This window comes from Rattus norvegicus, chromosome 3 (assembly GCF_021556685.1).
Source record: "Rattus norvegicus strain SHRSP/BbbUtx chromosome 3, alternate assembly SHRSP_T2T, whole genome shotgun sequence".
Lineage (NCBI taxonomy): Eukaryota > Metazoa > Chordata > Mammalia > Rodentia > Muridae > Rattus > Rattus norvegicus.
Genome location: NC_141536.1, coordinates 71,525,280 through 71,540,866, shown reverse-complemented (window position 1 = coordinate 71,540,866; position 15,587 = coordinate 71,525,280). Strand labels below are relative to the sequence as shown.

General features: G+C 36.2%; 1 protein-coding gene and 1 non-coding gene across 2 annotated transcripts; both read left to right on the top strand.

Annotated features, from left to right (window-relative positions):
• The first annotated feature begins 4,276 nt into the window (after positions 1-4,276).
• Rnu6-1089 (RNA, U6 small nuclear 1089) lies at positions 4,277-4,383 on the top strand. The gene has a single exon (XR_015685194.1). It is a non-coding gene; the product is annotated as a U6 spliceosomal RNA (small nuclear RNA).
• Positions 4,384-13,964: 9,581 nt separating this feature from the next.
• Positions 13,965-14,903, top strand: Or5aq6 (olfactory receptor family 5 subfamily AQ member 6). Its single transcript, NM_001000565.1, is given in 1 exon segment — positions 13,965-14,903. A coding segment is annotated over 1 exon segment (939 nt).
• Positions 14,904-15,587: the final 684 nt, after the last annotated feature.

Genomic DNA, 15,587 nt, shown 5'->3' with positions numbered 1-15,587 from the left:
GATAGATACCAGGCACCAAATTTAAATCAGGGTTAGATAAACCGTCTAAACAGTCTCATAACCTATAAGGACATAGGAGCAATCACTAAAAGTCTCCCAAGCAAAAAAATCCTCGGGAACAGGTGTTTTTAGTGCAGAATCCTATCAGACCTTCAAAGAAGACCAAATACAAATATGTCTCACACAATTTAATAAAATAGAACACTACCCAATACATTCTATGAAGTCATACTTATACTCATAGCAAAAGGACACAAAGACTCAACAAAGAAAGAGAATTTCAATCTAATTTCTCTCATGATTATTGATGCAAAAAAATGAATAAAATTCTTACAAACTGAATCCAATAACACGTCAAAATGGTCACACACTATCGTCAAATAGTCTTCATCCCAGAGGTGCAGGAATGGTTCAATATAAGGAAAATCAACATCATCCACTATATAAACAAACTCAAAGGAAAAAAAGTCATGATTATCTTATTATACTCTGAAAAAGCCTTTGAGAAAACACAACACCCCTTCATGCAAAACATATTCTAGAGATCAGGAATTTAAGGCCCATGGCTAAATATAATAAAAGTAATATATAGCAAGCCATTAGCCAGCATTAAACTAAATGGAAAGAAACTTGAAGTAATCCCATTAATATCAGGGACAAGACAAGGCTGCCCACTCCAGTCCTATCTGTGCAATATAGTACTTGAAGTTCTAGTCAGGGCAGTTAGGCAACAAAGAAGATCAAAGGGATACAAATTGAAAATGAGAAAGTCGAGGTATCACTATTTTCAGATGATATAATAGTATATATAAAGGACCCAAAAATCCATGACAGAACTCCTGCAGCTAATAAACAACTACAGCAAAGTGGCTGGATACAAATTAACTCAAACACATCACTAGCCTTCCTCTACTCAAAGGATAAACAGGCTGGGAGAAATATTAGGAATTTGCCACAGTTTAAAAATAGTCATAGAAAATATGAAATATCTTTGTGTGAAGCTAACCAAGCAAGTGAAATAACTGTGTGACAAGAACTTCAAACCTCTAAAGAAAGAAACTGAAGAACACCTCAGAAGTAGAATATATCTCCCATGCTCATGGACGTGCAGGATTAATATAAAAATTGGCCACTTTATCAAAAGCAATCTACAGATTCAATGCAATCCCAATCAAAATTCCAACACAATTCTTCATAGAGATAGAAGTAGCAATTCACAAATTTATCTGGATTTACAAAATAACCAGGATATCAAAATTTTTCTCAACAATAAAATTACTTCTGAGCGAATCACCATTCCTGATCTCAACTACATTCTAAAGCAATAATGATGAAAGCCACATGGTATTGGTACATACACAGACAGGTAGATCAGTGGAATAGAACTGAATATAAAAAAATGAACCCTACTTTTGGTCTCATCATCTTTGATAATGGAGCCAAAACCATCCAGTGAAAAAAAAAGACAACATTTTCAACAAATTGTGCTGGTTCTACTGGTGGTCTGCATGTAGAAGGTGCAAATTTATCCATTTTTACCTCCTTGTACAAAGCTCAAGTCCAAGTGGATCAGGGGCCTCCACATAAAACCAGATGTGATGATCTACTAGAAGGGAAAGTGGAGAAGTGCTGGAACACATTTTCACACAGAACTTACTACACAGAACACTGATGGCTTATGCTTTTAGTTCAAGAAATGACAAATGGGACCAAATAAAATCTTTTGTTAGGGGAAGCACATTGTCAATAGGACAAAAATGGCAACCCATAGACTAGGAAAAGATCTTTACCAACCCTACATCTGAAGGTGGACTAACATTCAAAATATATCAGAAATTCAAGAATTTAGACTCCAGAGAATCAAAGAACGCTGTTATAAAATGTGGTATAAACAAAGAATTCTCAACTGAGGAACCTCAAATAGTTGAGAAGCACCTAAAGAAATGTTTAATCTCACACTAGTCAAAATAGTTAAGATCAAAAACATAGGTGACAGCAGATGCTGGCAAGGAGGCAGAGAAAGAGGAACACTCCTCCATTTCTGATGAGATGGCAAGCTAGTACAAGCACTCTGGAAATCAGTCTGGTGCTCCCTCAGAAAACTGGATATAGTCTTACCTGAGGACACAGCTATACCACTCCTGGACATGTACTCAAAAATGCTACAACCTATAAGAAGGACATATGCTCCACTATGTTCACAGCAGCTTTAGAAATAGCAGCCATGGAGGTAGAAGCTGGAAAGAACCCAGATGTCCCTCAACAGAGAACTAGAAAGAGAAAATGTAGTATATTTATACTATGGTGTACTCAGCTATTAAAAACAGTTACTTTATGAAATTCTTAGGCAATTGGATGGAACTATAAAATATCATCCTTAGTGAGGTAATCCAATCACAAAAATAACACACATATATGCACTCACTGACAAGTGGATATTAGCCCAAAGGCTCAGATTACCCAAGATACAATCCACATACCACAGGAGGCTCAAGAAGAAGGATGACAAAAGTGTAGATTCTTCAGTCCGGCTTAGAAGGTGGAACAAAAATATTCATAAGAGATGATACAGAGACAAACTTTGGAGCAGAGACTGAAAAAAAGGCCATTCAGAGAATGCCCCATCAGCAGGGGATCCACCCCATGCATGGATAATATATATATATATATATATATATATATATATATATATATATATATATATATATATATATATCCACCACACCCAGACAATATTGCTAATGCTAATGCCAAGAAGTACAGGCTGACAGAAGCCTGATATAGCTGTCTCCTGAGAGGCTCTGCCAGAGCAAGACAAATACAGAGGGGAATGCTTGCAGCCATCCTTTTAACTGAGAATTGGGATCCCACTGGAGGAATCAGAGAAAGGTCTGAAGGAGCTGAAGGGATTTGCAACCCCATAGGAATAGCAATACCAATTAACCAGAGCTCCCAGGACCAAACCACTATCCGAAGAGTACACATGGACAGACCCAGGGCTCCAGCTTCATATGTACCAGAGGATGGCCTTGTTGGGCAACCGTGGGAGGAGAAGCCTTTGGTCCTGCCAAGGTTGGACCCCCCAGGGAACGTCATGGAAGAAAGGCAGGAAGGGTGGATTGGTGGGAGAATACCCTTATAGAAGGGGAAGAGTGGATGAGATAGGGAGTTTATGGATGGGAAACTGAGAAATGGGATAACATTTGAAATTTAAATAAAAAATACTCAAATAAAAAATATTAAAAAGTAAAATTAATAATATCTTAAAAATTACTGACAAAAATAAATAAATGAAATATCCGATAAAATTGAAAAAGACACAATAAAGAGCAAAAAAAAAAAGAAAAGAAAAGAAACCCATGAAAGTTAATAACTCTCAAGATATGTACTTAGAATCAAAGCAACACAGGTCTTCTATTAAGAATATATAATGTAGAACAACCATAGTTTACAAAGAAAATAAAGCGTTGTGTTGATAAAGAAGCTTGAAGGCTTTCTCATAACTTATTATACTTCCCTGACAATAACAGTTTGTACTCATCTTTGAAGCTCAAGTTCTAGTATTTCCACATCTACATGCATCTAAATGGACCCTAAAATTTTTTAGTGCTGAGGTAGTTTTGAGACAAAAAAAGTGACAAGCCTCATTCAGAGATTTGACCCCTCCCCGAGGAAAGTGGGGATTGAACACAGGTACTTGTGGAGGTTTACATGAAATATATTGTCCATGGTCTCTGACATTTGAATGCTTGGGCCTCCGTTGGTTGCCTCTGTTTGGGGAGACCTGGGATGTCGCCTTGCTGCAGGATATATGTCTTTGGGGCAAAGTTTGAGAAATTAAAGAATTACACCATTTCAAGTTCACTCATGCTCTCTGTTTTCTTCTTGTGATTACTTTGCTGTTTCTGCTACAAGCCCTGCCTCTTGCCACATTTAATTGCCATGATAGTATGGGACTACTAGCTCTCTGGCACCATAAGTCCAACCTATATTCTTCTTTCTATAAAACTTGAAATTGATAAAAAGTCTAATTTGGACATGTTAAACCAATGGTAACATTAGATGAAATCAATTTTAGCTTAAGTAAGGTGAGGCCTCATTCCTGTTCTATATTTTGAACTGACACCAAATCTTTCACATTAGCCAAGAAATCATGTAATATTATTCAAGGGTGAATTTTCCTTAGTCAGCAAGTAAGGTTTATAGTTGATAGAAGGATTAGAATATCAAGTAAATCAAGACATTGATCAATCATTATCTTAAAAAAATCAATCTGGTGCTCGCTTCGGCAGCATATATACTAAAATTGGAACGATACAGAGAAGATTAGCATTGCTGCTGCGCAAGGATGACACTCAAATTCGTGAAGTGTTCCATATTTTAAAAGTTTAGAACAGAGGCAGAAGGAACACCCATTCAGAGCCTGCCCCACATGTGGCCCATACATATACAGCCACCAAACTAGATAAGATGGATGAAGCAAAGAAGTGCAGGCTGACAAGAACTGGATGTAGATCTCTCCTGAGAGACACACCCAGAATAAAACAAATACAGAGGTGAATGCCAACAGCAAACCACTGAACTGAGAATGGGAACCCCGTTGAAGGAATCAGAGAAAGAACTCGAAGAGTTTGAAGGGGCTCGAGACCCCTTATGAACAACAATGCCAACCAACCAGAGCTTCCAGGGACTAAGCCGCTACCCAAAGACTATACATGGACTGACCCTGGCCTCCAACCTCATAGGTACCAATAAATAGCCTAGTAAGATCACCAGTGGAAGGGGAAGCCCTTGGCCCTGTCAAGACTGAACCCCAGTGAACGTGATTGTTGGGGGGAGGGTGGTAATGCGGGGAGGATGGGGAGGGGAAGCCCATATAGAAGGGGAGGGGGCAGAGTTATGGGGATGTTGGCCTGGATACCGGGAAGGGGAATAACAATCGAAATGTAAATAGAAAATACTCAAGTTAATAAAGATAAAAAAATCTGTCTATACAGGAATAATTGAGAAGAAATCCAGGGAACTGATTTTGAAAATGTGTAAGAATTCACCCTTCCCCATGAACATTCAATGTGATTCAGTGCAGAACCTTGCTGACAGAGTAGCATGAGATAGAAAAACAAGACATTTTTGCAGGAAAACATTCCCTCATATAAACTGAAGTTGGAAATAACCTTGGATCTTTAATATCATAGGAAAATACTTCATTTAATTAGTCTAATTATGTGACTTTGCTAAGTAGTTGTCGAGAAAAATGTACATAGAAGTTATCATACTGCCATGACCACACATCCTAAAATCACTGTAACAGTACTCTAGATCCATAAACTCGCATTTATTTATGCCAGTTTTGATAAGCAAAACATTCTAAAGGGAAGTACAATATTCTCTTTTAAATAAATTAATTAATTGATTGATTGATTGATTTATTATTTATTTTCATCACAAATGCTGCTCCCCTCCTGGTGCCAATATGATTAATCTGGGGCACTAAATTCCAAGTTATAAACATAAAAGAAAATTGTTAATAGCTGAACTAATGGGCCCAAGTTATGTTTTGTAAGCTGTGGCTTGATGTCTTTTGTGAAAAATATCAGTCTTTCAAATATAAGTGATTCTAATAAGCCTGTCACATTATTCCTTGTCCAAATAAAAGTTTACTAATTTTCATTACCCAGAATACTCAGGTTGGCATACTAGTAATTATATTTAATTTGAAATCATTATACTCAGATAGTCTTTGTCAAAACTAAATAAGTTATTATTATACCTTCTGGCAAAGAAGTAAATTAAAATGACCTTTATTTAAGATGTAACCATCAGTTCTCTGCACCCAAATCCTGTGGGAGGGAGAGCTAAACCTTCAGAGAGGCAGACACGCCTGGGAAACCAGAAGGGACTGCACTCTGCGCACATCCAGACGCCAGAGGAAAAGACCAAACATCATTTGGAACCCTGGTGCACGGAGGCTCCTGGAAAGAGCGGCGCAGATCTTCCCGGTTGCTGCCGCCGCGGAGAGGACTTAGGCAGTACCCCACGAGCAAACTTGAGCCTTGGAACCACAGGTAGGACCAACTTTTCCCCTGCAAGAAACCTGCCTGGTGAACTCTGGACACACAGAGGCAAAATTCCTCTAGGAACAGGCACTTCCTGTGTTTACTGGAAGTCCGACACCCGCGGATCCCGGCCCGCAGCAGCTCTCTGCTCCCAAACCCTGTGGGAGAGAGACCTCACCGCCTGGTCAGGTGGGCACTCCTGAGGCTGCAGAGCAGAGGAGACCACCAACACTGCCCACCCCTGCCCACATCCCTGGCCCAAGAGGCAACTGTATAAGGCCTCTGGGTTCCCGTAGGGGAGGGCCTAGGAGCGGCAGGACCCCTGCGCCTGAGACACCGCCGGAACATGAAGGAAACAGACCGGATAAACAGTTCTCTCCACCCAAATCCCGTGGGAGGGAGAGCTAAACCTTCAGAGAGGCAGACATGCCTGGGAAACCAGAAGAGACTGCACTCTGCGCACATCCAGACGCCAGAGGAAAACACCAAACGTCATCTGGAACCCTGGTGCACGGAGGCTCCCGGAAAGGGCTGCGCAGATCTTCCCGGTTGCTGCCGCTGAGGAGAGGACTTAGGCAGAACCCCACGAGCAAACTTGAGCCTTGGAACCACAGGTAGGACCAACTTTTCCCCTGCAAGAAACCTGCCTGGTGAACTCAAGACACAGGCCAACAGGAACAACTGAAGACCTGTAGAGAGGAAAAACTACACGCCCGAAAGCAGAACACTCTGTCCCCATAACTTGCTGAAAGAAAACAGGAAAACAGGTCTACAGCACTCCTGACACACAGGCTTATAGGACAGTCTAGCCACTGTCAGAAATAGCAGAACAAAGTAACACTAGAGATAATCTGATGGCGAGAGGCAAGCGCAGGAACCCAAGCAACAGAAATCAAGATAACATGGCATCATCGGAGCCCAATTCTCCCACCAAAATAAACATGGAATATCCAAACACACCAGAAAAGCAAGATCTAGTTTCAAAATCGTATTTGATCATGATGCTGGAGGACTTCAAGAAAGAAGTGGAGAACTCCCTTAGAGAACAAGTAGAAGCCTACAGAGAGGAATCGCAAAAATGCCTGAAAGAATTCCAGGAAAACATAAATAAACAAGTAGAAACCCATAGAGCGGAGACACAAAAATCCCTGAAAGAATTCCAGGAAAACATAATCAAACAGTTGAAGGAATTAAAAATGGAAATAGAAGCAATCAAGAAAGAACACATGGAAACAACCCTGGACATAGAAAATCAAAAGAAAAGACAAGGAGCTGTAGATACAAGCTTCACCAACAGAATACAAGAGATGGAAGAGAGAATCTCGGGAGCAGAAGATTCCATAGAAATCATTGACTCAACTGTCAAAGATAATGTAAAGCAGAAAAAGCTACTGGTCCAAAACATACAGGAAATCCAGGACTCAATGAGAAGATCAAACCTAAGGATAATAGGTATAGAAGAGAGTGAAGACTCCCAGCTCAAAGGACCAGTAAATATCTTCAACAAAATCATAGAAGAAAACTTCCCTAACCTAAAAAAAGAGATACCCATAGGCATACAAGAAGCCTACAGAACTCCAAATAGATTGGACCAGAAAAGAAACACCTCCCGTCACATAATTGTCAAAACACCAAACGCACAAAATAAAGAAAGAATATTAAAAGCAGTAAGGGAAAAAGGTCACGTAACATATAAAGGCAGACCTATCAGAATCACACCAGACTTTTCGCCAGAAACTATGAAGGCCAGAAGATCCTAGACAGATGTCATACAGACCCTAAGAGAACACAAATGCCAGCCCAGGTTACTGTATCCTGCAAAACTCTCAATTAACATAGATGGAGAAACCAAGATATTCCATGACAAAACCAAATTTAAACAATATCTTTCTACAAATCCAGCACTACAAAGAATAATAAAGGGTAAAGCCCAACATAAGGAGGCAAGCTATACCCTAGAAGAAGCAAGAAACTAATCGTCTTGGCAACAAAACAAAGAGAAGAAAAGCACACAAACATAACCTCACATCCAAATATGAATATAACAGGAAGCAATAATCACTATTCCTTAATATCTCTCAACATCAATGGCGTCAACTCCCCAATAAAAAGACATAGATTAACAAACTGGATACGCAATGAGGACCCTGCATTCTGCTGCCTACAGGAAACACACCTCAGAGACAAAGACAGACACTACCTCAGAGTGAAAGGCTGGAAAACAACTTTCCAAGTAAAGGGTCAGAAGAAACAAGCTGTAGTAGCCTTTTTAATATCAAATAAAATCAATTTTCAATTAAAAGTCATCAAAAAAGATAAGGAAGGACACTTCATATTCATCAAAGGAAAAATCCACCAAGATGAACTATCAATCCTCATCTTCGGTTGGTTTATATACAAGTGTGCAATTTCTAGGCTTGAAAGTAAAATGATGCTATCTGGTGCTGGATAGAGGAGCCTTATTTTTTATTATGGCAGCTTGCTATTTTTGTAACATGGTGATTTGGTTGAACACAATAAAGTACAGTAGTAACTAATCTCCCCTTCTTCCTGGATGAGTGAGGAGATGAGTAAATGTTGATGTCAGCATCCTTGAGCATATTCAGATGAGCTTCTGCTTCTGTTGAAAAGGATGCTGTGTTTGATTGTGGTCCGAAGCTTTGAAGCACTACTTGGCATCTCCTTCCTTGGAGGTCTCACTGTTTAAACATAACAGATTTGATAGCTTGTTGGTAAGGTGAGGTCCAGCTTGTCTCCACTAGGTCATCTTCATGTGAACCCGGTGGTTATACGGTTTTGTTTTAGGGATATTTCATTTTTTTAATAACGGTTTTAGCTGACATTCATGGAGAGAATGAATCCTTAGAACTGTGCCACTAGTGAAAGGAAATCCTGTCTAGAGTATGTTTCTTTACAAAGCTGTGTCACACCATCCTTTGGGCCCTCTGCTGGAAAAGTAGAATCAAGTCTCAAATAATGCCTTTTAAATTGTATCCTCTAGTATTATAGATGTAGGACAGTACTGTATCATACCTCTGTGGATGTAAAATAGCTTGTTCCTGCTTTATGATACGTAGTAGTGACCGTGCTTTATCAGAGCTGTTTTTAATGATGTTGCTCAGAATGTTTTCTTTCCAGATGATGATTGAGAAGCTAATTTAAAAAAAAAATGGTGCCAGGTACCACAAGTGTAACAGAACTGTGCTGTTTTCTCGGGTTTTGTTTTTTTACTTTTTTTTTTTTAATGGAGTGTGCTGGATGTCTCTACAGTTTTGTTCAGATGACTGCAGAACCTGGAAAAGCTGTTGCTGCTGTTGATGCATAACACACTGCTATTATTGGTCTTTTTATATAAATATAAATATATATATACAGATATATAATTTGAATTTTTGGAAACTTTAGCTGTGCTGTCAACTTTGGAAAAAAGTATCCCCGTTTACTGTGTTGAGTTGGCACTGTACAGAAATTAATAGCCATATTGGTCTAGAAATGTTGAACTTAAGTTTTTTCCATTTGTACAGGGGTAACACACTGTATTAAATAAGTAAGGTCTTATCTACGTGGGTTTGATTACAAAAACTAATAAAGTATTCTCTAAATTGAAAAAAAATATGTAACAATTATTTAAAATCAATGTTTAGTTCCACTTAAACAAGTAAACCTTTGTACATATGCACAAAACTAATTATTTTGTATTTTTATGTAATTTTCAAAGAGACAAAGACTGAAATATACTTTTAAATTGTATATTAATTATTTAAATATTTCTGAAATTTTCCAACATGTGATTCTAATTTTAGTGTAAATTACGATTTATGAGCTGTTTGGAATTGTTTTGCAATTTAAACCATTATCATACCTTAAAAGCATCATTTCTCAATTCTACAAGTAGTTGTAAAATATGTCAGAAAATTACATGTTATAATTATGGACAAAAAATCTAAAGTATGATTTTGATCCTCATCAATATAAGCTTATGATAATTAAATTGCAATGCAAATGAAAACCCACAAAATTCTTCTGATTTTGTATAGTAGATGTGTTTTAAGAGAGCTAGCATTAAAGATCCTAGAGTATATTGACAAAATGCCATGTTCGATGTCACAATAAGAATAAAAATATGTATAGGTACAGCAATTTTGAAGAAATAATGTTATTTTCTTAGGAGAATATTTTGACAATATGCCATGTGTCTTATATGTGCTTGCAATATCCTTTTTTGTCACCTCTGCTGCATCATTTCTTATCTTTATTGGACATTATAGCAAGACACTTGAATTTAGAGAAAATTCTAGCTTCTTGAAAAATAGTACTTGTGGACATATCCCATTTTACTTCTCTGTGAAAGAACAAGTATCTATTGAACATACACAAGAAGGACTGTCCTGTCAGCTTTCTAATTAGTTTCACACTTGAGAGACCAATATTCAATGTCTCAACTGTGGACAACTGAGACTTACACAAACACAAGGGGATACAGATTCTTTCCCCACTAGAATAGAAACTACTTCAGCATTCTTGATCCAAACAATAAGTCCTTAAAGATTTGTGAAAGCCAGGTCTTCTACAGCAGATGTGTTACTCCTTCGAGCTTCTGTAGATTGTGAGTAAGGAAGTGCTAAAATTTAATTTAAAGATTTTTCTATTTTCTGTTTCTTTCTGAACATTATCAAATGATAACTGCTGTTGTCTATGTGCAGCATCACCATCAACATTTTAGAATATTATATTCTAATTTGTAGGCTATTCATTTTTCAATCCTCCATATCTCGTAGACAAGATCATTATTTATATAATGTACACAAATTTACATTATGATTATTTTAATCATTATTACATATGGTAAGATCTTTCTGTGATTTAGTACGACATTCATACATAAGCTTAAAGGTATTTACACACCTATGAAATGTAAAAACTATGCAATTTAAGATAAAAACATATATAATGTATATGATTTCCAATTAACTTAAAAAATAATAAGACTTTTAAACAACATAGAACTGTTTTTCAATAATTTTATATTCAGTAAATGTTATGTGATATGTTTATTTTATTTGTCTTTTAATTTTTAATTATAAACTAGTCAATATGTGATGCTTTAATATACAACTACATCTAAATACATAAATTAGCCAACATTTGAATTCCTATATGTAATAATTTATATTTAATATAATATCTTATTAATTAATATGTAAAACTTAAATGATTCATTATATATACATATGCTTAAAACTTTATAAAAGTTTTTGAAAATAGGTGAGGTCCTAATAATATCTTTTGAAGTAATTTGTCTGCTTACATGAACATCTCTGTCCAAGTATATGAGAATAACAAATTTTGGCAATCATTCGATGAGGCTTTCTGAGTTCTTTTCTTTAAATGTAGTAAAAGAAAAACATTTAATGGTTAGGACTACTTTCACTTTAATCTTGTTCATGGATGAATATGCAGTATGATTGTCACCCTGGAATCAAAAAAATGACTGTATAAAAATACCATATTCACTTAATCAGTTGACTTGTGATATATCAGACTTACTACATAAAGGTTGCAAAATTAAATTTGAACATGTCTTTGGGAGTAAAAATTTTGAGGTCAGAATATTCACAGTTACTAATATTTTAAATTAGCCTTTTATTTTTATCAAGAGGGCATGGATTTGAAAGAGGGCATGAATGATGACATAGGAAGGATTGGATATAAGAAAAGAAACAGAGAAATGACGAAATGACACCTAAATGTCAATATTAAAGGAAATATTTTTTAAAGAATCATTGTTGCTTTCAAATGCACCTTTTCCTGTTACCTAGGATAGAATGAAATCAGATTCATTGTTCTTCCAAATGCCAGTGATCTGGAACATACAAGGCATCAGAGCATTGCCTTGTGATTATAGAGTGATCATTTCAGTGTTGACACACCAATATATATTGATATGGAACAGTATGCCATATACTGTCAGGACATCTACATACTGACTAGAAAATGTGAGGTACCAAATACATTCTTGAAGTTTCAAATGCCCTACAGGCTTTCTTTAAAATGCATGCTATTTTTTGAATATGAAAACTGATTATAAATTATGCTTAATGAGGCAAACACATCTCCCATAAAAACAAATATATATCTTAAAATTCAATAGAGGAGTTGAATAAAGCATTATTGTATTATTATTCCTGTTTTGTATTTTAAAAAGCAAGATTTATTCTTTTGTAAAATACTTTTGTAGAAGGAGTTTACATGTAACATGCTTAGAGGGAAACTACTGCAAGTCATCAAATACTTTGCAAACAATGAAATGTGGAATTCATGTACTGTGATGTTTGCAAATATTCTCCCCATCTCACTGAGAGTTTTAAAAAATAATTCAATGGCCACAGAAACAATGTGTTATATCCTCAGAATTTTCTCTTGCTGTCCTTTTGACTTAGGAACCTGTAGAATCCCTCTTATCACAAAGAACTCTAGGTTTTTAACTTGCCTCGTTCTCTTCTTAGAAAACAAGTTTTTACACAACCTCATGTTTCACTAGATTACTAGATTATTTTATACTCACAGTGGATAGAGTCCTCTACTGAACACCTTAAATGTGACAGACTGAATGATAACCCCTAGTTTTGTTTAAATCTTAATCTCTAGGATTTATAGTACTATTTCATATGTAATATTCAAATACAGTGTGTTGATGTGTGAGTCAGAGGAAGAACATAAGAGGTAAAATATCTTGGAATTTTAGTTTTAGAATTGTACATAATTAAGTATGCTTTGGAGTAAAAAAGGAAGAAGGAACAGTGCTGAAAATCAAATGCATTATATTGTTGTCTTAGGAAAATATTCTTATTATTAAAGTCAATATGGTTTAGAGGCATAAAAGCATAATTTGTCTATAAAATGTTTTATCACTTAGGCCCAGTATTAGGAGTATGGCCTGATAGCCATGAAGATTCCATCTAGGAAACAAGATAATGACATGCTTCTGACTTCCTAACTAAAAGTAAATGAATCTTTGTTACTTAAAGCCACCAAATTTTCAGTAAATTTTGGTAGTCATGGCGATAAAATCAGGAAATTAATGCCATTTGTATTATAGCACCCATCATTCCCTTCTATTCTCTGTCCTACTTTAATTTATATATGCTAGTTATCCTGTTGCTTATCAATACGATGAGGTTTTTAACAGTATTTCCATTGTTTCAAGTCATGACACTCATGATTTAAGTGATCTATCTCTTCAAAGGAATCAGTTCATAATACTAAGTGCTAGACATTTATCAGATTTCTTAGAATGTATATTTATATTGATTTTTCCCTTACCAAGTATTGAATTGAAAATGTATCATTGTTTAGAAGGAATTAGGGAAAGTTCTCCCTTCTTTTTTTTTAAAAAAGAAAACACACAATTACAGGTTTTGCTGTTTTACACAATGTATTTTCTTTTTACAATGTACATTCTAGATTGTTTTATTATTTTTAGTACTGACAACATTGCTAGAATGCAAAAAGAAAATAGAACAAAAATGTGAAGGCAAGAATTGTCAAATAAAATGAAGCTCATCATAACCATTCTTAAAACAAAAACAGATGAAAACATTGATATGGATCAGGTTCCCCATGTTAGATGACATTGACATTGGTTAAATGTGTCAGATTTCTAGACAAAAGATGGAAAAATAATAAGGTGATATATTTGGATAGGGAGGTCCATCTCTGCACACAGATTATGTATCACACATATGGGCTTTTACTGACATTTTTTTTCTTCAGGTACCACAGGGTAATCTCTTTTTGTATCATGTCATGATGGCTTTCAGATCCTGGAAGAAAAATGTTTTAGTTATTTCATTTTATATAAGTCTCATGAAAACATTTTGTAACAAGGAACTATAGACTGCTGACAGCATGGATGCAGGAAATCATACAGATGTGAAGGAATTCATACTCCTTGGCTTAACAGAAAATCCCAATTGGCAGGTTCCTCTGTTTTTGCTTTTCAGCATAATTTATTCAATCATTTTATTGGGAAACTGTGGAATGATCTTCTTGATCTGGTTGAACACCCACCTTCATACCCCAATGTACTTCTTTCTTAGTAACCTCTCCTTCTGTGACATCTGCTACTCTACTGTTATTGCTCCTAAAATGCTTATCAATATCTTATCAGAACACAAATCTAGTAAACTCTTTTCCTGTGTTCTGCAGAGTTTCTTTTTTATGGTTTATGCAACCACAGAAGTCATTCTACTGTCTATGATGGCTTATGATCGTTATGTAGCAATCGCAAACCCCTTAATGTATACAGTTATTATGACATTCAGCATCTGCATTAATATGGTCCTTTCATGTTACTTATGTGGCCTCATTAATTCCCTGACTCACACAATAAGTCTACTGAGACTGTACTTCTGTGGTCCCAACATTGTGAATCATTTCTTCTGTGACATCCCTCCTCTTTTGAAGCTTTCATGCTCTGATGCACACATTAATGAGATGCTACTTTTGGTCTTCTCTGGAGTGATTGCTATTTTCACTTTCATCATTGTCATGGTGTCCTATATTCACATTATCATTGCCATCCTGAGAATCCGTTCAACTGAGGGGAGGCTCAAAGCTTTCTCCACTTGTGCCTCACACTTGACAGCTGTGACATTATTTTATGGTTCTGGGTCATTTAGCTATATCCAGCCAAGCTCTCAGTACTCCATGGAACAGGAAAAAGTCTCTGCTGTGTTTTACACCTTGGTCATCCCCATGTTGAATCCTCTGATTTACAGCTTGAGGAACAAGGATGTGAAGGAAGCAGCAATAAGGTTGACTTGTGGATGGAGAAACACTTCTTGATTCTGTCATTTCTCTAGCTTTGAAAAATTGATATTTATTGAACCATCACTGCATCCCTGGGATGATGCCTACTTGAGTTCATAAATGATCTTTTGATATGTTCTTAGATTCAGTTTGTGAGAATCTTATTGGGCATTTTCCATATTCATAAGTGAAACTGGTCTGAAATTTTCTTTCTTTCTTGGGTCTTGTGTGGCTTAGGTATCAGAGTAACTGTGGCTTCATACAATGAATTTGGCACTGTTCCTTTTGTGCTCCTTACTTAAGAATTTGCAAACAGTATTCAAGAACACATGAAAAAAATTTACCATGATCATGTAGGCTTCATCCGAGGGGTGCAGAGATTGTTCAATATACAAAAATCAATCAACATAATCTACTATATAAACAAACCCAAATAAAAAACACATGATCATCTCATTAAATGCTGAAAAGGCTTTTGACAAAATAGAATTTTCCTTCATGTTAAAAGTCTTGGATAGATCAGGAATTCAAGGCACATACCTAAACATAATAATACAGCAAACCAGCAACCAAAGCATTTTAAATGGAGGGAAACGACACACTATCACTAACATCAGGGATAAGACAAAGCTGTCTACCCTCTTCCCTACTTATTCCATGCAGTACTTGACGTTTTAGCTAGAATAATTAGAAAAATCAAACTTACATTGTTAAAATTGA